General features: G+C 50.1%; 1 protein-coding gene across 1 annotated transcript in view; it reads left to right on the plus strand.

Moving 5' to 3' along the window:
* Itgae (integrin subunit alpha E) overlaps positions 1–21,659 on the plus strand; it is a 71,339-nt gene that overhangs the window by 20,097 nt on the left and 29,583 nt on the right. The window contains exons 3-18 of the mRNA XM_070001758.1: positions 6,575–6,660; positions 7,573–7,640; positions 8,111–8,228; positions 8,439–8,588; positions 8,882–8,997; positions 9,984–10,135; positions 10,747–10,900; positions 11,962–12,112; positions 12,469–12,536; positions 13,195–13,336; positions 14,353–14,495; positions 14,981–15,121; positions 15,459–15,683; positions 16,891–17,021; positions 18,636–18,766; positions 20,080–20,249. Coding sequence (XP_069857859.1) covers positions 6,575–6,660; positions 7,573–7,640; positions 8,111–8,228; positions 8,439–8,588; positions 8,882–8,997; positions 9,984–10,135; positions 10,747–10,900; positions 11,962–12,112; positions 12,469–12,536; positions 13,195–13,336; positions 14,353–14,495; positions 14,981–15,121; positions 15,459–15,683; positions 16,891–17,021; positions 18,636–18,766; positions 20,080–20,249 — 2,146 coding nt within the window. The remainder of the gene's footprint in view (positions 1–6,574; positions 6,661–7,572; positions 7,641–8,110; positions 8,229–8,438; positions 8,589–8,881; positions 8,998–9,983; positions 10,136–10,746; positions 10,901–11,961; positions 12,113–12,468; positions 12,537–13,194; positions 13,337–14,352; positions 14,496–14,980; positions 15,122–15,458; positions 15,684–16,890; positions 17,022–18,635; positions 18,767–20,079; positions 20,250–21,659) is intronic.

A 21,659-nucleotide genomic window follows, 5' to 3' on the forward strand; every position in this document is an offset into this window, starting at 1 on the left:
ATATAATTTTGTTGTTATTATCAAGGTATTATACAGAAGAGTTACCATGTTATAAGTCAGGTCAGGTAATGAGTACATTTCTTTCTTTGGACGATGTCACTCCTTTCTTCATTTTGCCCTTCCTATCCCTGCCCACAAGTTACACAGTTCATTTTCCGTGTAGTGTATACTGAATAACATGACTGCATTTATTCACACTGCCTCCCTCCCTTTTTGCTTCCTCCCTTTGCCCCCTCTAAAAACAAACAACAAAAAACAAAGCAAAAACAAACACCACCACTACTGACAATAACAACAAAAAACCCATGTTTCCATTTCCTGGAATTTGTTTTGATAAATAGAATTTTGAATGTTCAGAGGAGTTACGCCTTTGCATCCCTCCTCTAGGGCTATCCTCTTTTAATCTATGTGTGAGTACCCCGAGTCCTGTATAAATTATGGTGTCTAGTTGTAGTTCAGATGTAGCTTTCACTTATGAGAGAAAACATGTGCTGTTTGTCTCTCTGAGCTTGGCTTACCCCACTTAACATGACTGGAAAAAAAAGAAGAAAAAAGCAATTCTTTTGAGCCTAAATGTGCCTAGTAAATGTTCACAGAATGTTCCTGAATGCCCTAAGAAGCCCCAGGCTTCCAGGCACACCTCTACCAGCAGGACCCTCTGCCTGACTGGAATCTCAGTCGGAGACATTCCAGATGTGCTCTCTCTGGCTTCTCTCACTCAGCATCAGGTGCTCTTGCATTGTGCTGCCTGAAGATGCAGTCTCATGCTCCTTCCACCAGCAATGTGTGTGTGTGTGTGTGTGTGTGTGTGTGTGTGTGTGTGTGTGTGTGTGTGTGTGTGTGTGTGTTCTGGGACTTTGGGTGGTGTCCCATAGTTTTTTTTTTTGCTCAAGGCTGGAGACTTTCTGCCTGGGTTAGATCCTCAGCTCTCAGCCTTCTGAGTAGCTAGAATTATAGACATGAGCCACCAGCACCTGGCATGAGCAGTTTTAGCCAGTGATCTATGACCATCTTCTGCCACAGCTCCTTCTACCATTAATCTAGGTTCCTTCCCCAACTCCAGGCCTCACAGACCTTAACATACAGTATGTGTGTGTGTTGGTCCTAGAGCTTGAACTCAGGGCTTAGGCACTGTCCTTGAGCTTCTTTTGATCAAGACTAGCACTCTACCACCAGAACCACTTCCTGCTTTTTCTATGATTACCTGGAGATGAGAATCTCAGGGACTTTCCTGCCCAGGCAGGCTTCGAACCACCATCCTCAGATCTCAGCCTCCTGAGCAAGTAGACTTACAGTTGTGCACCACTGGCAGCCAGCCTTTAACATCCCTTTTTTAGAGGCCAAATTGCCCAGGTGTTTGTGTTTGAAATGCGTAGTTCAGAGGGCTAGAAGTCTGTCAGTGGGTGGGAGACTGGCGGGACTCAAGAACCCCCTCACCCCCCCCCCTGGTGACTGATGAGGCAGTTTGGCTCACTGGAAGGAGGATGTGGTGGAACTTGGGGGTTCCTGAGTCTAGGGCCTGCTGTACAGGACAGGAAATGCACTTGTTGGCTGGCCTGAGTGATAGAGGAACAGAGAAACAGGGTGTGAAGAACAGCACTGTATGGCCTGACTTTCTCACTTTATTTCTTTAAAAAAATTATATATATCCCATTCCTGGGACTTGAACTCAGGGCCTGGGCACTGTTCCTGAGCCTCTGTGCTCAAGGTTAGCACTCTACCACTTGAGGCACAGTACCACTTCCAGGTTTTCTGTATATGTGGCGCTGAAGAATCCAACCCAGGGCTTCATGCATGCTAGGCAAGCACTCTACCACTAAGCCACATTCCCAAATCAAAAAAAAAAAATATTTTATTTTTAAAAAATTAATTATTTTTAAATTATTTATTTTTTAAAATTATTTTTAGCCAGGTGCCAGTGGCTCACAGCTATAATCCTAGCTACTCAGCAGGCTGAGATCTGAGGATCACAGTTTGAAGCCAGCCTGGGAAGAATAGTCCCCGTGAGCCTCTTATCTCCAATTAACCACTCAAAAATTGGAAGTAGAGCTGTGGCTCAAAGTGATAGAGTGCTAATCTTAAGTAAAAGAGCTCAGGGACAGCACCCAGAACCCAACCTCAAACCCCATAACAGGATGCACACAAGAATATTTTAAGTAATATGCAAAAGAATTTTAATTCAGCATAACAATTTATGAGTACAGTCCATATTGATCGATTTACTCCTTTCATCATTCTTCCCCATTCTTCCAACCCCACCCTCACCAAACTAAGGCTGATGGCACTGGCACTGGGCTGTGACTGCTCCAGGGGGTGAGGGGGGACATAAAGCAAGCCTTTTCAGAGAGATTAGGAAATGCCTCTGAAGAAAAGGACAGTTAGAACTGGGAGAAGGCAAGGGATGAACAACAAGTACTAGCCATACAACTCGTCCAAGATGGAACAGATTCCTTAGGGCTGGTGACAGATGGCTGGGGCTCTGTCACAGCTGGTGGGCCAGTGTTTAGTTGGCTCATAAATAACTCCGTTAAGCCAGGCATAGGTAGCTTATGCTTATAATTCTAAATACTCAGTAGGCTGAGATCTGAGGATCATGATTTGAAGATAATCCAGAGAAGAAAGTCCATCACCAAAAAGCCAGGAATGGAGCTGTGACTCAACTGGTAGAGTGCAGCCTTGAGGGACAGAGTCAAGGCCCTGAGCTCAAGCTCAGTAATGGCACAATCAATCAATTAATCAATCAATCAATCAATCAATCAGTGGATAACTAAGCAAACCTGGAGACTACTGGGTAGGAAATAAAATGGGTGGGAAGCAGCAGTGGCTTAGACTGGACACCGGTCACAGAATTTCATGATGATGAATGGTAATATAATAGCCTCTGGTTGTTTCTTTCTTTCTTCCTTTCTTTTTTGGGGTCCGGTTGTGGGGCCTGAACTCTGGGCCTGGGCGCTGTCCCTCAGCTCTTCAGCTCAAGGCTAGCGCTCTACCACTTGAGCCACAGCGCCATTTCCGGCTTTTATTCTTTTTGCTTATGTGGTGCTGAGGAATCGAACCCAGGGCCTTAGGCATGCAAGGCAAGCACTCTACCACTGAGCCACCTTCCCAGCCCCTCTGGTTTTTTCTTGGAAGCTCACAACTCAAGTGGGAACAAAAGCTGGGATGAAGGTGGGATTCCAGTAGTCAGGGTACCCTGGAGGGCTTGCAGGAGTCAAGGAAGCCTTGGGAAGGTTCCTAAAGAGTAGTATGTGGAGGGGCTGGGAAGGTGGCTCAGTGGTAGAGCGCTTGCCTTGCATGCATGAGGCCCTGGGTTCGATTCCTCAGCACCACATAAGCAGAAAAAAAAAGCCCTAAGTGGCGCTGTGGCTCAAGTGGTAGAGTGCTAGCCTTGAGCTGAAGAGCTGAGGGACAGCGCCCAGGCCCAGAGTTTGAGGCCCACGACCGGACCTCCTCCCCAAAAAAGAGTAGTATGTGGAGTGGTGTTTCTGCAGGAGAAGGAAGCGCAAAGTGCTACAGGTGGAGAAAGCAGCCTGGACAAAGGCTCAAGAGGAGAAATGAAGTTGTTATAGGCCTGTACCTGGCCTGAAACGTGGTCTGGGGGAAATTGGCTAAGCCTATCTGCTGTGGGGAGCAGAGAACAAGGTGCCAGGTCAGCAGACTGCACTGAGGTTTAGTCTGGGGAGGAGGCGGGGGATACTGAAGGGTGACCTAATTTAGGAGCCCAGGAGCACCTGGCCTTCTATGCCTAAGCCTGTCGCAGATCAACCCCTGTCATTGGTGAGGCTGTCATTCAAGCCATGTGACAAATGCAAGCTTATGTGCTGTCCAGGCACTGTTCCAGGCCTGGAATTACATGGTGAATAAAGTGGAGCTAATTAGTGGGGGAGATAGATAATGAGCAAGTAAATGACATAGAAGACATCATCAGGTGGCAACAAGTTCTGAGAAGGGAGTGAAACAGGATGATGTGAAGCAGTACAACTGGGTTGTGAGGCAGGGCTGTTTGGAGGAAGCATTTAGGTGAAGGGCACAGTTGAGTGCAGGAATAGGAATTAGCCACACTGGGGGGAGTAGGAGGGGAGAGGTCTATGTGGAGGGAGCAGCCTAGCAATGGGCCTAGGTCAAGGAAGGTCTTGGGGCTGAAGCATTTTAAAGCCTGCAGCATCACATGTTTCAGATACTTCTCTGACTCTGGTTCTCATGTCTTCCTCTTTTAAGGACCTTTGGAGGACTTGGGGATTGGCTCAAATGGCAGAGGGTTTCCTTAGCAAGTGTAAGGCCTAATCCCCAGGACATCAAGAAATTAAAAAAGAGAAAGAGAACGAGAAAGAGAAAGGGACAGAGGGAAGAAAAAACTGAAAAAGAGAGAAAAAAAGGGACAAAAAGAAAAGGGCCTACTGGTTGTATAGGTCCACCCAGATAATCCAGACTTCTTCCCCATCTCAAGACTTTTTTTTTTGCCAGTCCATGGGCTTGAACTCAGGGTCTGGACACTGTCCCTGAGATTTTTAAATTTGTTTTTGGGTCCCGTCGTGGGGCCTGAACTCTGGGCCTGGGCACTGTCCCTCAGCTCTTCAGCTCAAGGATAGCGCTCTACCACTTGAGCCACAGCTCCACTTCTGGCTTTTTCTGCTTATGTGGTGCTGAGGAATCGAACCCAGGGCTTCATGCATGGGATGCAAGCACTCTACCACTGGGCCATCTTCCCAGCCCCTGAGCTTTACTTTTAATTAAAAAAAAAATCTTTTTGCCAGTCCTGGTGCTTGGACTCAGTGCCTGAGCACTGTCCCTGAGCTTCTTTTACTCAAGGCTATCACTCTACCACTGAGCCACCTTCCCAGTCCCTCCCTGAGATTCTTTTGCTCAAGGATAGCACTCTACTACTTGAGCCACAGTGCCACTTCTGGCCTTTTTTGTGTATGTGGTACTGAGAAATCGAACCCAGGGCTTTGTGCATGCCAGGCAAGCACTCTACCACTAAGCCACATTCCCAGCCCCATCTGGAGTTTTAATTTAATCCTATCTATTAAGTCTCTGGTGCCATCAAAGGTAAAATATTCACATGAGGACGACATCTCAGGGGCCACTATTTTGCTTCCTAAAGCCATAGATGGCAGCAGGCCCAATGACCCATCCTACATAAGTGGCAGAACATCTGGATTAACAAGGGATCTCAGCCGTCTTCCTGGTCTCCACTTGAGGATTGCAGTCAGGACTCACACAGAGGGTGAGGTAGATTGAAATCCTGGCATGGGAAGGGATCACTTGGGAGAACATGCCAGCTAGAAAGGACTAAACTCTAGAGCCTGGATGATATTCAGCAGTCATACAGCAAATGTGCCAGCAGGGAGTTTGAAGAAGACAAATAGGTGAGGAAAACTAGGAGGAAAATGTGAAGGAGAAGATGGCCACTCATGTCCCAGGCTGCTGAGAGGCTGAAGAAGATGAGGGCAGAAAGGGGTCCACTGGGTTTGACCATGTGGGACACAGGTGACGTTGACAAGAGCTGTGCCAAAGGGCAGAAATCAACACAATGTGAGGTCAGCAGTTGGAGTTGGGCAGTTATTATTATAATTAGGGACTTGTAAGTATGGACCTATTAGTCTGTCAACCATGCAAACATATAAATCTATTTCATCATTTAAAACATGTAACATGGGGCTGGGAATGTGGATTAGTGGTAGAGTGCATACCTAGCATGTGTGAAGCCCTGGGTTCAATTCCTCAGCGCCACATAAACAGAAAAAAGCCAGAAGTGGCACTGTGGCTTGAGCATTAAAAAAAGAAGAAGAAGAAGAAGAAGAAGAAGAAGAAGAAGAAGAAGAAGAAGAAGAAGAAGAAGAAGAAGAAGAAGAAGAAGAGGAGGAGGAGGAAGAGGAAGGAGGAGGAAGGAGGAGGAGGAGGAGGAGGAAGGAGGAGGAGGAGGAGGAGGAGGAGGAGGAGGAGGAGGAGGGGGAGGAGGAGGAGGAGCTCAGAGACAGTGCCCAGGTCCTGAGTTCAAGCCCCAGGAATGGCAAAAAAAAAAAAAAAAAAAAGTAAAGTACTGTGATAGGAATTGGTGAAATGGGAACAACACCTTGTTTCTCTTCCTCACTAGCTTGTTCTCTAGCTTGTCCCCTAATCCACGAAAGCCACATCATGACCTTTCAGAAACACATACTGAGTTTGGCTTCTCCTTTATAAAGTCTTCCATTACTTCCTGCCCCCAACAGCACGAAGACCCTGAACTTGGTTCACTCTCACAAGCTGAGCCTCAGATCTCCTTCCAAACAAACCGACACTGCTGCTGGTGGTCACCAGAAGACGTTTCCCCACCCCCGCTTTATCAGGGTGGGTGGCAGGCAAAAAAGGGCTGCATTTCACCATCTTGTGTGGAAATGGAGATTGAGAAAAGGCCTTCCCTACAATATAGCATCTGCAGGCTTGTGTTAGGGGAACAGCTTGTGTCTCTCTTTTCTGGGCCTTTGTTGTAGCTGGTCATAAAGGTTCTGGAATGGGCCTGTGCTTGGGCAGGCATGGAGGAGAAGGGAGCGCTCAGCCAGCCTGGTTTTGCCACCATCTGTTTTCCACTCAGGCTTCTGGTCACCAATGCCAACAGGACCTCAGCACCTCTGCATCGATGCTCCCTCATCCAGGATGGAATCGTTTGCCAGCCAGTGGGTAGGTCAGGCCTGTTGCCAGGATGTGCAACCCAGGCCCCTTTCTAGGAATCCCACTCATCCCAGCCCCACCCTTCCCAGCTCCAGCCTCACTTAATCCTGCCCACCCATCTGGTCCTCCAGCCCAATTCCCAGGCCCAGCTCTCCCACCACCATTCCAAGCCCATCTGGTGCCACACACTTGAGGCTGATGCTCTGCCATTTGAGCCACACCTTAGGGCTTTTTGCTGGTTAATTGGAGATGAGTCTCATGGACTTTCCTGCCCCAGCTGGCTTCAAGCTGTGATCCTCAGACCAGTGAGAGTCACACTCTGTTGTGCAGACTCAGTGTCTGTCCAGACAAGTAGATCATCAACAGGAGTGCTAGAGCTAGGTAATCCTAGCTACTCAGGAAGCTGAGACCTGAGGATTGTGGTTCAAATCCAGCCTGGGCAAGAAAGTCTGTGAAACTCTTTATTTCCAATTAACCATCAAAAAAGCTGTAAGTGGAGCAGGAAATTTCCCTGGGAAGGTCTTTGAAGCTGAGGGGATTGTGGATCCACACTTTCCGGCCCATAGTGTTTTGCACACTTTGTGTACTGCACACATCCGCTAGCAGTGCTTCTCCACTCAGAAGTGCCTTAGACAAGAAGCCCCTCAAGGAGAAGCCACAGGATATCATCATTTCTGGATCTCAATCCTCACAAGTTACGAGGCTGGGCATGGAGCAGGTGTCCAGGGCATTTGTTGAGATGGTAAATTGGGCTGGGATAGGTAATACAACCTAGACATTTCCAGGTCTACTTCTGAAGTCCCAGCTCCTGCCTTCAAAGGCTGCTCAGGAGCCCCTGACAAGCAGCCCTATGTCCTCTGACCCTGGCTCCAGAGTGGCCTCCTGGTTCTTGTCCCTCCTTACCTGGTTGACCTGTTTCAGAGCATGTCCCTGTCCTAAAGGGGAAGCACCGGGGAATCACAGTTGTCCAGAACCAGCATGGTGTCCTGGTGAGTAGGAAAGGATGGGTGGATTCAGGGTCAAGGGGAGGTTGGCACTGACTCCCCTGGGTGACTCTGGTATGCATGCCAGTTCCGACTGATGTGCTGTCTTCCTTGTACCTGGCCTAGTCCTGCCTGTGCTAACGCCAGGGCTGACCAAGTATTCCTCATGGCCCATGCGCCAACCAAGTTACTGACTATAGCTTTGACCCAAGCATCAATCCGGTGAGGGGCAAAATAGGGGTTTCCTAATTGGTTTGGAAATTCACTGAGTTCTGTAATGGGCTAATAGTATGGCTATAATAGAGGACATGAGATTGATTCAGATTATTAAGTGTGTGTGTGTATAGATTTGTTTTGAGACAGACTCTTGCCTTGAACTTGCCATCTTCCTGCCCCAGTCTCCTGAATGCTAGGATTACAGGCATGTCTACAGTGGCCCAGTTCCCCCCTTACTTCCTTTCTTCCCTTTTGTCCAGATATGCATTCAGGTGCAGGCCCGGCAGCCCCATAGCCTCAGCTCAGAACTCACAAGCAACTGTAGCCTGCTGACCCCCAACCTGCTTCCCCAGGCCCAGGTCGACTTCTTTGATCTTGGTGAGGACTGGTTACTCACTGGTTTTGGACAGCTCCACAGAGAGTCCCTAGAGCCCTCAGCAAGAGGCCTTGATCCATGGGAGAGACCCAAAGTGGGGTAAAGCAAGTTTGAAGTCCCTAATGGAAGGCATTATCAGGTCAAAGCTAAGTGCCAGCTTGCCTGGGGAAATATGAAGTCTCTGACTGAATCTTCATGTGTTTTTCTTAAAGAAAGTCTCCTGGACCCAGATGCGCAGGTGGACACTGGCCACTGCTACAGGAATAAAGGAGGCAGCCCAGGAGAGAATAAGAACTTAGCCAGAAGGCATCGGGCCCTGGAGGAGGGAGAGCAGGATGAGGGAGAGCAGGAGGAGGAAGCTGGTGAGAAAAGGCACATTGGGGGCTCCCAGATCAGATCTCCTGGCTGGCAGCCTCCAAGGATCAGGCGTTCCCAGGTCTGGAACACAGAAGAAGGGGCTAGGCTCTTCATTACTCCTGCCATGGTAGTGGCAGCACACAGCAAGTCAGAGCCTGAGAAAGTTCCATCTCTCTCTTTGCCTTTAAAACAAGAGCTTTTATTCAAGACAGCTTCTCTGGGGCTTGAACAGAGATGTGTTCCCACTTCTCCCCCCACGTCCATGCCTCCTCCTGACCTGCTCCCTTGTCTTGGCTAGGCACTGAGATTGCCATAGTCCTGGATGGCTCAGGAAGCATTGAACCCCAAGATTTTCAGAAAGCCAAAGACTTCATCTCCAACATGATGAGGAACTTTTATGAGAAGTGTTTTGAGGTGGGTTTCTGTGTGGCCTGGACTCATGTCACCTATGACTGTGTGTCATCATCACTGCCTTAAAAGAACCACCTTAGCTGAGCTCATGCCTGTTATCCTAGCTACTCAGGAGGCTGGGATCTGAGGATCATGGTTCAAAGCCAACCTGGCAGGAAAATCTGAGACTCTTATCTCCAATTAGCCAGAAAACTGGAAGTGGCACTGTGGCTCAAGTGGTAGAGCACTTGCCTTGATCTGAAGAGGTCAGGGACACAGCCTAGGCCCTGAGTTCAAGCCCCACAACCGACAAAAAAACAAACAAAAAGCACTGCCAGGCGCCGGTGGCTCACACCTGTAATCCTAGCTACTCAGGAGGCTGAGATCTGAGGTTCATGGTTCAAAAAGCCAGCCCAGGCAGGAAAGTCTGTGAGACTCATCTCCAATAAAACCACTAGAAGACCAGAAGTGGTGCTGTGGCTCCAGTGGTTGAGTGCTCGCCTTGAGCTGAAGAGCTGAGGGACAGCGCCCAAGCCAAGTTCAATCCCCATGACCGACCAAAAAAAAGAAAAAAAAAGTACTTTTGTATTTTCTCCCAGTCCTTCTAAGGGTTCAGCTGGGTAGCTCTTCTGTTGCTTTTGCCTAGAGTTACCCTGCAACTGCAGGCAGATGTCTGGCTTGGCTGGGGCTGTATAGCCTGAGATGGCCTCATTCACTTGTTCAAACCCTGGGTCTCCAGCAGGCTGGCTTGGCCTTCTCATGACAGTAACATTCTCCTGTCCCACTAGCCAAAGCAAGCACCTGGCCAATCTTATAGCCAACATGGAGGATTCAGGGAGAGACCTGATTCTCTAGGGGCCATGATGATGACATCTTCCTCTACCTCTTTACAAAGTTCCTCTCCTGCTCAGGCTCAGGTGTATGAGCGTTGTGTCCAGGGAAGTCCTCTTAGGCAAGGGTGGCCTTGAGCCTGGAGACACATCCTTCCCCATTGGCCCTCCTCCCTCCAGTGCAGCTTTGCCTTGGTGCAGTATGGGGAAGTGATCCAGACTGAATTTGATCTTCGAGCCAGCGAGGATGCCATGGCCTCCCTTGCCAGAGTCCAGAACATCACTCAAGTGAAGAGTGTCACCAAGACTGCCTCAGCCATGCAGCACGTGCTGTGAGTGGGAGACTCAGCGGCATCCTGCCCTGAGGAGGTGGCTGCACAGAGCTGAGAGGAGGGCGCCAGGGTTCAGCTCTTCCCTGGCTGAGAGAGTGGGGTGAAAACTGGGACGGCCCTCTAGACCTTCCGGGCTTTCTCCTGTGAGACACAGAGCAGCCGTGCTCAGGGACAGGCTGCTTGGGTCCAACTTCTAGCTTTGTACTTGTGTGGCCTTGGGCAAGTTACCCAACCTTTCTGTGTTTCAATTTCCTCACTTCTAACAGGGAGATAGTTGATTTTGCTTTGTGGGATTTTGTGAGAATGAAGTAGTTTAAAATATATACAATGCTTAAAGCAGTACCTGACACATAAGTGCTGTGTTAAGTACTGTGCTGGAATATTGTCAGCATGATTCCTGCATGTGCATGAAAGGGACAGATATGGGCATATTTTGTCCAGGTGCTTTTTGTCTGGAGCAGGTGAGGAGCACATGCCTCGCTGTGACACAAGGGGCATCTCCACCCTTTTCAAGGCCTTTCAGAAGTGGGACAGTGAACAAAACCTCCCCACCCCCCAGATCTCAGCCATTTCCCCTGGAAAGTTCTCTTCACTTTGCCTTCTGTTGTCAGAGATCATATCTTCACATCAAGCCGTGGCTCCAGGAAAAAGGCATCCAAGGTCATGGTGGTGCTTACCGATGGTGACATATTTGGAGACCCCCTCAACCTCACAACTGTCATCAACTCTCCGAAGATGCAGGGTGTTGAGCGCTTTGCCATTGGGGTAAGAGCCAGGAGCCAGGAGGCACCCCCTCCTGTGGTACAGCCTGGGTAGGGAGCTCCCACAGGAACTTCTGAAAGCAGTGTATCCAAACTTAACACTCATTCTTTCTGTCTGTCTCTCTGTCTTTTCTTTCTTCTTTCTTTTTCTTTCTCTCTCTCTCCTTTTCGTATCAGTACTGGGGCTCAAAATCAGGGCCTGGACACCGTTGTCCCTTAGCTTTTCCTTTCAAGGCTTGCCATTCTACCACTTAAGCCACAGCACCATTTCTGTGTTTTTGTTTATTTTTCCTGAGTAGTTTATTGGTTTTGTTTTCTTTTGTTTTTGGTCCAGTTGTGGGGTCTGAACTCTGGGCCAGGGCACTGTCCCTCAGCTCTTCAGCTCAAGGCTAGCACTCTACCATGTGAGCCACAGCGCCACTTCCAGCTTTTTTCTTTTTGCTTATGTGGTGCTGAGGAATCGAACCCAGGGCCTCATGCATGCAAGGCAAGCGCTCTACCACTGAGCCATCTTCCCAGCCCCTGAGTAGTTTATTGGAGATAAAGAATTTCATGGACTTTCCCTCCCAAGTTGGCTTTGAACTGAGATATTCAGATCTCAGCCTCCTGAATAGCTAGGATTACAGGCATGAGTGGTTACCAGCACTTGGCTTTCCTTGTTTTCTCTTGATTCCCACATCCTGTCCACAACTTCATTGACATGGGCCTTATTTTTTATGGTGAGCAAAGCTTGCTGGCTGAGTCGGCTGAGGAGAGCCCACAGGAAGGCTCCTGGGGGAAACAGTGTTGAGCCATGTCCTGGTGGATGACAGGAGTGGCAGGCTTCGGTTAGAAAAGGTGAGGAGGGCCCTAAAGCTAGCTTCTGCATGAAAGAACACATGTAGTTTGGCAAAACTAGAGAGTTTTCCTGAATGTGAATGTGTGTGTGTGCCTGCATGTGCGCGTGCACATGCATTTGTGTGTGTGTTGTTCATGCATTCATGTAAGGGGCAGAGGACAGGAGCATAGAAGAAAGAGCGTGCAGGAGGTGATGGAGTCCCTATTGATCCTGAGGGCTCTGTGCAGGTAGGAGATGAATTTCAGAATGCTAAGAAGGACAGGGAACTGAAGCTGATAGCCTCGGACCCCAGTGAGACCCACGCCTTCAAGGTGACCAACTACGGTGCCTTGGATGGGCTGCTGAGCAAGCTGCAGCAGAGCATCATTCACATGGAAGGTGAGGGCTACACTTCCCCTCTCCCCCCAGCAGCAGGGCCTCTGTCCCACCCCAATCACCTGTCTGAGCCTCAGCTGTTCACTGGTAAAAAGACCACTACACCCCAGCCTTCCTTACCTCCCAGAATCTCCAAGAAACTCTGATGAATTGGACTGGTACTCCAGAAACAAGGACACCCCAGGCACACTTCCTCATTCCCGGAGGAAATGAGCCCAGAAAGAGTGAACTTTGGCTCCCAACTATGCTAAAGCAAACGCCAAGTCTCCCTATTCTCCATCGATTCCTCTGGGGCAATAGCCCCACGGGACCACATTCTCTGGCATGGTGGAGACCTCATTGGACTCCTTGGTTTCCAGGCACCGTCGGAGACGCCCTTCATTACCAGCTGGCACAGACTGGCTTCAGCGCACAGATTCTGGACGAGGTTTGTGGTCTACTCCACATGGGCAGACTTGTTGGGAGAGGATGGACTCCAAGAGGCCCTGGGCCCTGTGAGGGACCTCTGGGGGAGTCGTTTTAGGATGAAGGGAAGAAGTCTGTTACCACTAAGAGACAAGAGAATGGTCGCGCCCCAGGAAGTCGTTCTGCTTTGTGCACTCATGACGTGCACCCAGGTCGTTTGTTTCTTCCATAGGGAGAGATACCACACCGGGAGAACATGATCCTGGCGGGGTGCCGGGGCTATTCAGGGGGCTGAGATCTGAGGAGAGCGGTTCGAAGCCAGCCCCAGCTAGAAGGTCCATGAGACTCATCTCCAATTAAGCACCCAAAGAGCCGAAAGTGGCGCTGTGGCTCAAATGGTAAAGGGCTAGCCTTGAGCTGAAGAGCTGAGGGACAGCGCCCAGGCCCCACGACCGTCCACACACATGCACACGCACGCACCGCACACACACACACACACACACACACACACACACACACACACACACAGAAAACACAACCCTGGACCCAGTGGAAGGAAACACAGCGGACGCAGCGCGCCGGTCTGCAGGCCTGCGGGAGACCCGCGGGCTCGCACCGCCCCTGGCCCGGGCCGGCTGCCCTCCGGCCCCCACCCTTACCGCCTCTCCCTGCCTCCGCAGGGGCGGCTGCTGCTCGGCGCCGTGGGCGCCTTCACCTGGTCGGGGGGAGCCGTGTTGTACAGCCCCGCTCAGCGCCGCGGCCGCTTCCTGAACCACAGCGCCGAGGCCGCAGGGGCCGGGCCGGCGCAGTATGGATACCTAGGTGAGGGGGGCTGGGAGAGGGCGGGGCCTGGAGGGGTGAGGGAGGTGAGGGCGGGGCCTCACCTGGGGCCTAGGTAAACTGAAGAGGCAGGCATATTGATGGTGTGTGAGAGGAGTTTACTACACTTTAGGACTCCTGGTGGGAGCAGGAGGGACCCTCGCTGGGGACCTTAAGGTTGAGGGCACAGGGTGCCTTGGGCTGCTGCCTAGGGAAGGAAAATCATGGAGACTGGCTGGCCCCCACACCACGTCCTCTTAATCCTCACATGCAAAATATTCCTTTCTTGGCTAAGAATCCTAAGGAATTTTTTTTTTTTTAAATAACAAACACATCCAATTTCCATCCCTTAAAAAAAAGGAAAAAGAAAGGGGCAGGCAGTGAATTTGTGTGTACAAGTTCATACTGAAGCTGGGCAATGGTGGCTCATGACTGTAATCCTAGCTATTTAGGAGGCTGAGATCTGAGGATCACAGTTCAAAGCCAGCCTGTGCAGGAAAGGCTGTGAGGCTTTTTTTTTTCCTTTTTTTTAAATAAGTAAGCCCTTTATTATACTAGATTTTTCTTTATTTTTTTAAATTGTAATATTAGTGTACAGAGGGGTTACAACTACATGAGTAAGGTATGAGTACATTTCCTATAAAGCAGTTACCGCCTTTGTTTTTCCCCTACCATCCCTTCTGGTCCCACCTCCCCTACTCCCTGCCCCCCAAGTTGTAAATTTCCTTTTCAACATAGTGTCTTGTTCATCTCATTGTTACAATGGGTCAACCTGTATCCTTGTTTCAGCATTTTGTTACTTCCCTTCAGGAGACTCTTATCTCCAATAAACCACTCAGAAAACCAGAAGTGGCGCTGTGGCTCAAGTGGTAGAATGCTAGCCTTGAGCTGAAGAGTTGAGGGACAGCGCCCAGGCTCAGAGTTCAAGCCCCACAACCAACAACAACAACAATAACAAAAGTCTATATTGAGTGGAGTGGTATAGCTAATAATGTGAGTTTCTGTCTACCTCTGTACAGGTTACTCTGTGGCAGTACTACACAAGGCCCGTGGAGTTTCCTATATCTCTGGGGCTCCACGGTACAAACAACATGGAGCAGTGTTTGAGCTTCAGAAGAAAGACAGAGAGGCTACCTTTGTACCAAGGCTGGAGGGAGAGCAGGTACCTGCTGCCAGTAGAGGCTTTGGGGACCCTAGGAAAAGAGATGAAGCCAACTTGGGCAACACTTAGGCTCCTCGGTAGACGTTTGTGGCTCTGAATGTCTGCCTGGTGGTCACAAAGTGACCTAGTGAGCAAAGTGGGTTACTTAGGAGGCTGAGATCTGAGCATGTCTGTCAAAGCCAGTCTGAGCAGGAAAGCCTGTGAAATTGTTTCCAGTTAACCAAAGAAGTCCAAAGTAGAGCTGTGGTTCAAGTGGTAGAGCACCAGCCTTGAGCAGGAAAGTTAAGGAACAGTGCCCAGACCCTGAGGTTCAAGCTCCAGTACTGGTGTGCGTGTGTGTGAGTACACACACACACACACACACACACTCTGATCTGGAACAATCCCACTTGTTGGTCCAAGAACTCTATAAGCAGGCCCCTGGCATTGCTGAGGGTTGGAGAGGCCAACCCAGCACTCAGCACCAAGTTTCTTCTGGGGTACAGATGGGGTCCTACTTTGGCTCTGAGCTGTGCCCTGTGGACGTGGACATGGACGGGACCACGGATTTCTTGCTGGTGGCTGCTCCATTTTTCCACATTCGTAGAGAAGAAGGCAGAGTCTACGTGTATCAACTACATGAGCAGGTGGGAGTGTCAGTTCTCCTGGTAACAGAAGGTAGCCATTACTCCCATTTTACAGATGAAGTTCAGTGAGTCACAGTGATGTTGCCTAGCGAGTGTGTATGAGGGCCATGCCTGGAGCCCAGGCTTCCCAATGGCTAATTTAGCCCTCCTTCATGTAGGAGTCAAGGGGGTGTGGCTGGGGGGGGTCTTGATGTCAAGACGAGAGGACCCCAGTTTTACCATGGGCTCATTGTGGAACCTTGAGAGTCCCTTACCCATCTGAGCCCTGGACCTGCCCCGGAGGTAAGGAGGATGTCATGCACGACTTTCTGAGGGCTGCCTGCTTTGTGCTTTGCAGGATGGTTCCTTCTCCTTGGCACACACACTGAGTGGACATGTAGAGCCTGGTGGTGGTCGCTTTGGCTTCGCCATGGCCTCTGTGGGGGACATTAATCAGGACAGGCTTACGGACGTGGCCATCGGAGCCCCACTAGAGGGCTTCACATTGGACGATGGGGCCAGCTTTGGCAGCGTGTACATCTACAATGGACGCCGGGATGGCCTCCCTGCCAGCCCCTCACAGGTGACTTGGGAGCCTCTCCTGCCCTTCTCTGGAGCTTGTTACCTCTAAGTGGGGTTACCTGAGACAGGTCAGCCTGAGAGCTAAGTGCTAGGCTGGCCTTGAGTGGTTGGTAATGTCAGTAAAGACAAGGAGGTCACAAGACTGGGTGGGGGGGAGGTCCAGGCCAGGCCTTCTACAGAACCTTAAGAGGGGGAGAGGTTGGGGCATTGTTCACTTTCCTGATCTATATCTCCTTGTTTTGCTACTTTTTTTTTCTGGTCCCTCATGGGGTTTGAACTCTGGGCCTGGATGCTGTCCCTCAGCTTTTCAGCTCAAGGCTAGCATTCTACCACTTGAGCCACAGCGCCACTTCCAGTTTTCTAGTGGTAAACTGGAGATATAAGTCTCACGGACTTTCCTGCTCAGGCTGGCTTTGAACAGTGATCCTCAGATCCCAGCCTCCTGAGTAGCTAGGATTATAGGCACGAGCCACCGGTGCCTATCTTGTTTTGCTATTCTTGACCTGCCTCAGGTACCTCCCTCTCTGACTGGTCTTTGTTTCCCTCCCAACCCCATTATGCTTTACCTGACCCTGGGCCACTGCCAGCTTGGCTGCATGTTTCCTGGGCCCATCCTGTTTGCCAGCTGCTGACACCTCTTCCTGGTTGGCTCGCAGTCTTCTCACTCTCACACCGCCCAATGGAAGCCAGCCTCTCCCAAATTCCCATGGGCTCCATTCCTCTTTTTCTCCCCAGCAGAAACCTGGGTCAGCCATTGGACAGTCTCAGCTGAGCCTGTCAGTCTCCACGTACTACTGACTCTAGCTTTGTCCCAAACCCAGCCCCCCCTTTTCATCCCCAACATCATGAGCCCAATTCAGGCCTGGCATCCCTCCCTGGGATTCCCAGCCCAGCCTTGCTCCTGGCTACTTTCTTCAGTGTCAACACTCCAGCCTACAGGAGCAACCCCTGGTGGACACTCCTCCTCCCTTGGAGAACCCTCTCTTTCCTGATTCTTCCCTCCCCCCTCTCTCACTCAGTTTTCCTGGCTTCATTCAAATGCCACTTTGCTGCTTCTAGGTTGAAAGGGCTCCCTGGGGCAGGAAAGTGGGGGATGATGGAAACTCCCAGAAAACCAGGAAAGACTTCTCTTCTCTTTTCTTACCTCACACCACGTTTTTTGTTTCTTTCTTTTTCTTTCTTTCTTCCTTCCTTTCTTTCTTTCACAGAGGATCAGAGCCTCCACCATGGTCCCAAGACTCCACTATTTTGGCATGTCCTTGGCTGGTGGTTTGGATTTCAGTGGCGATGGCCTGGCTGACATCACCGTGGGCACGCTGGGCCGGGCAGCTGTGCTCTGGTAGGACAGGAGATCTGCTCTGCCTTCTAGCCCCAGCATCACCCCTGGCCTGCCCTTGATACAGCCACCAGCAGACATCAGGTCCTCAAGGAGGATGCCTGTTTTGAAGCATGGGAATTATGTGAAGGACAGTGTAGGGGGTAACATGGCTTGTGGTCGCTGTTTCTGCTGGATGAGAACCACTCTAAGAAAGTGGGAGAGCACCTGCCAGTCTTGTCCCGGCCAGCAAGCTCCTGGAGGCCCTGTCTGTCTGTTCAGCACACTCTGGGGGACTGGTTCCAGCAGCCTTGAGCATGTATACACCACCATGGAGCTCTTATTCCCTTCCCTCCCTCAGGCTTCCTGCCTCCGTAATGGCACCATCATCTACCCCATCCAGGACAAAAGCCCCAGTCAGCCTCGATTCCTTTTTTTTTTATTTGTTATTCTAAAGGTGATGTACAGAGGGGTTACAGTTGCATAAGTCAGGTGATGAGTGAATTTCTTGTTGGACAAAGTCACCCCTTCCTCCTTTTTTGGGGGGGAGGGTCCAGTCGTGGGGCCTGAACTCTGGGCCTGGGCGCTGTCCCTCAGCTCTTCAGCTCAAGGCTAGCACTCTACCATTTGAGCCACAGCGCCACTTCCGGCTTTTTTCTTTTTGCTTATGTGGTGCTGAGGAATTGAACCCAGGGCCTCAGGCATGCAAGGCAAGTGCTCTACCACTGAGCCACCTTCCCAGCCCCCTCCTTTTTCTCTACCACTCTGTCAACATTTTGTTGGCTGTGTCTCCAGAATACCTCCTAGAGCTGGACATGGCAGCTCACATTTGTAATCTTAGTGCTCAGGAGGCTGGGATCTAAAGATCCTGGTTCAAAGCCAGCCTAGGCAAAAAAAAAAAAAAAAAAGGCCAGAAGTAGGAGTATGGCTCAAGTGGTAGAGTGCCAGCCCTGAGGAAAAGGCTAAGCCGGAATGGAAGGCCCTGGGTTTAGGCTCCAGTACAGGTAAAAGCAGGTACGTGCATCTCCCCCTCCCCCCCAATATGTACAAGTGTAAGAGACTGTTATCTCTTCCTAAGACCTCGCTCTCTGCTCCATCCTATGCAGTAGCTGAGGGACCTCTTCACTCCTCAATGGCTGCCATGTGGAGCCAAGTCCCAGTTCTTCACAGGAGCCTGATGTCTGTGGCTGGCTCCGTCTAAGCCCTCTGTCTCATACATTGTACTCGTCTTGCTGACCTTCAATCCAAACTCACTCCTGCCTCAAGGCCTTTGCACTAGCTGTAGTTTCTGCCTAGAATGTTCCTTGTCCCTCTAAGATCATGAAACTGGCTTTCATGTTAACTGACCAAAACTTCAGTGCCTCCTCATTGGAGAGGTAAACCTCTGACCACACCATCTAAGAAGTCCCCAGTCTCTGTCACTTTGTCCTATTTTATTTTCACCATAATCAATACATACCCCCCCGCCCCAGTTCTTGCTTATTTGCTTGTCTGCATCCCCATAGAGCAAGGATTTGTCTCTTCCTGCAGCCTGAGATCTCAGAACTCCCATTCATTGAATGTGTGAATGAATCAGCCAAGCATGGCCCTAAGAGTTCAGTGCACACTTCTCATGGGCCTCTTTGCTGTCTTGTTTAGCTCACGACCTGTGGTTCACCTGGAGCTGTCCATGAACTTCACCCCCAGTGCACTGCCCATTGGCTTTGGTGGCAGAGTGAATGTAGATTTGTGTTTTAAAATAATTTCAGCAACCGAGGCCACTGAGTCAGGTAAGGGCATCCTTGCAGTCTGGCATGCTGTGCCCATTGTATGGTGGCTTATGGCAGTCAGGGAGAGAGGGCAGGGGTGAAGGCTGGTGTAGGCCCTGTGCCTGAGCTTCCTCTACTAGCCCTGAGCAGTTCTGTCAGTCTGAGCTATCTGCCCAGCCTGAAAAGGGTGGTCCCGTGTCACACCCACATTGCTGGGAAGGAGTCCTTATTGGCTTGAAGGGAGGAGTTTCTGAGAAAACACACAGAAAACCAGCTACTGCTCGGTCTCCATCTGCCTCTGCCTATGTGTATGCCTGAGAGGCTCCTAGGGGTACCCTTCCTCTATTCTCTGAGTTATATTTTCTCTGCTCCCCACATCAAGGCTTCCCAGCCAAGGTTAGATTGAATGGTCTGCTGGAGGCCAGGCCTCTCATCCATCCTGAGTTGGGAGACTTTCCAGGAGTGGCTAGGCATGGTTCTCAGGGCTGAAGTATCCACTGCCAATTCAAGTGCTCCCCTCTAGGCAGCATCTAGATAACAGTCGCCAGGGCATCATCTTTAGGAGTAATCCCAGAGATAGCTGACTACAAGTCACAGAGCAGTCTCCTGGGGTGAGGGCCATTGTGAACTTGATACTAGAAAGTGACCTATTACTACACAGAGCCTGCTGTGTGACACTGGGCAGGTGTTTTTCCCTCTCTGTGCTCTGGCTTGTTTTATACAGGAACAGGCAGATGGCCCTGGCATCTCCAAGGCCTTTCTTTCTTTTTTTCTTGGGGGGGGGGTCCGGTTGTGGGGTCTGAACTCTGGGCCTGGGCGCTGTCCCTCAGCTCTTCAGCTCAAGGCTAGCGCTCTGCCACTTGAGCCACAGCACCACTTCCGGCTTTTTTCTTTTTGCTTATGTGGTGCTGAGGAATCAAACCCAGGGCCTCAGGCATGCAAGGCAAGCGCTCTACCACTGAGCCACCTTCCCAGCCCTCCAAGGCCTTTCTGTGCTCAGGTTTTACTCTCTCTCCCTTCTTCTTCCTCCTTCTCCTTACTTGTTCACTGCCTCCCAAAATCCTGCCCTGTGCCTCTTTCCCTAAGGAAGACAGCCTCTGACTTGGGAATGGGCTGCACTGGTGAAGTCCAGAGCCCCAGGGATTTCCCACTGCCAGTACCAGAGGCGGTGAGAAATCCCCTTCCAAGTGAAGAACCTGGTGCTGGCCCCAGAAAAGGCCCTGCATGGTGCCCAAGCCCAGCTGGGGCTTGTGGAGTCTCAAGCAGGTGGGGTCTCTGCCTGGACCTTGCCAGGCCTTGCCAGGCCAGTCTCCTCAGGAAGCTGTGGTCCTCAGCCCCAGGCCTCAGAGAAGCTTTGCTCAACTTCACCATGGATGTGGATGCAGTGAAGCAGAAGAAGAGGCTGCAGTGTTCCCACATGACTGACTGTCAGGACCGCCTTAGGAACTGGACCAGCAGCCCCCTGCTGTGTGAGCATATCTGGCTCAGCCCCACAAATGGAGAGGTAAGGGGCAGAAGTTAGACCAGAGTCCAGAGTGACCTGTGATGTTAACAAAAGATCCATGCACCTGGGCACTGGTGGCTCATGCCCATAATCCTCACTACTCAGGAGGCTGAGATTTGAGGATCACAGTTCAAAGCCAGCCCAGGCAGGAAAGTCTGTGAGACTCTTGTCTCCAAATAACTACCCAAAAAGCTGGAAGTGGAGCTGTGGCTCAAGTGGTAGAGCACTAGCTCTGAGCAAAAAAGCTCAGGGAGGGGCTGGGAAGGTGGCTCAGTGGTAGAGTGCTTGCCTTGCATGACTGAGGCCCTGGGTTCGATTCCCAGCACCACATAAGCAAAAAGAAAAAAGCCGGAAGTGGTGCTATGGCTCAAGTGGTAGAGCGCTAGCCTTGAGCTGAAGAGCTGAGGGACAGCACCCAGGCCCAGAGTTCAGGCCCCATGACCGGACCCAAAAAAAAAAAAAGCTCAGGGACAGTGCCCAGGTCCCAGAACTTGCAAAAAAATAAAAATAAAAATAAAGATCCATGCGACGCAGGACCCACACCAGTACATGCAAATAAAATGATTAAAGTAATCCTAGCACACCATGCCACGGAATGGCATGAACATAATAGATAATCATACCAGAAATTCAAATTAAAGCAACCTGGGCTATGAATTTAGCTCCATGTGCTTGGCATGTATAAGGCCCTGGCTACTGTCCATAGCAATGAAAGCAAAACGAAACAAACAACAAGCAAGTAAACAAAAGCAGGAAGAAAAAAACTACTAAAATTGAACACTACAGCTCTGAACTTCTTGGAACTTGGACCTGGACAAAAAAGGAAATGTTCTTATAACTGAAAATTTTTCTGGTAATAAATTGGAAATGTTATACCAGGGGTTAGTGGCTCACACCTGTAATCCTAGCTACTTAGAAGGCTGTGATCTGAGGATCAAGGTTCAAAGTCAGGCCTGGCAGCAAAGTCTCTCCAATTAACCAGCAATTACCCCCGCCCCCCCCCAAGAAAAATCTGGAAGTGAAACTGTGGCTCAAGTGGTAGAGTGCTAGGCTTGAGTGAAAAAGCTAATAGCACGCAGGCCCTGAGTTCAAGCCCCAATACCAACACACACAAACACACATACAGACAAATGTTCAGTATGTTAGTATGTTACCTAACCTCACTTGATAAGGACAGTAGGATAAATAGCTTTATACAAATCGGTATCACAAAAATTGAACAATAAACAGGAAAGATAGAAGTTATAATTTAGAAAATTTCTCCTCCACTCCACAAGGTGTTCAGAGGCATGAGAAAAAATTGTATTTGTCAATAAGTAGAGCCTAAAAGGACCTAGAACTCTGAACCTACATGGATCATTTATTCCAAAAAAACAAAATCCTGCATTCTGCTTCTGAGTGTATCTTCTT

The sequence above is a fragment of the Dipodomys merriami genome, unplaced genomic scaffold (assembly GCF_024711535.1).
Source record: "Dipodomys merriami isolate MVZ:Mamm:240054 unplaced genomic scaffold, mDipMer1.0.p SCAF_59, whole genome shotgun sequence".
Lineage (NCBI taxonomy): Eukaryota > Metazoa > Chordata > Mammalia > Rodentia > Heteromyidae > Dipodomys > Dipodomys merriami.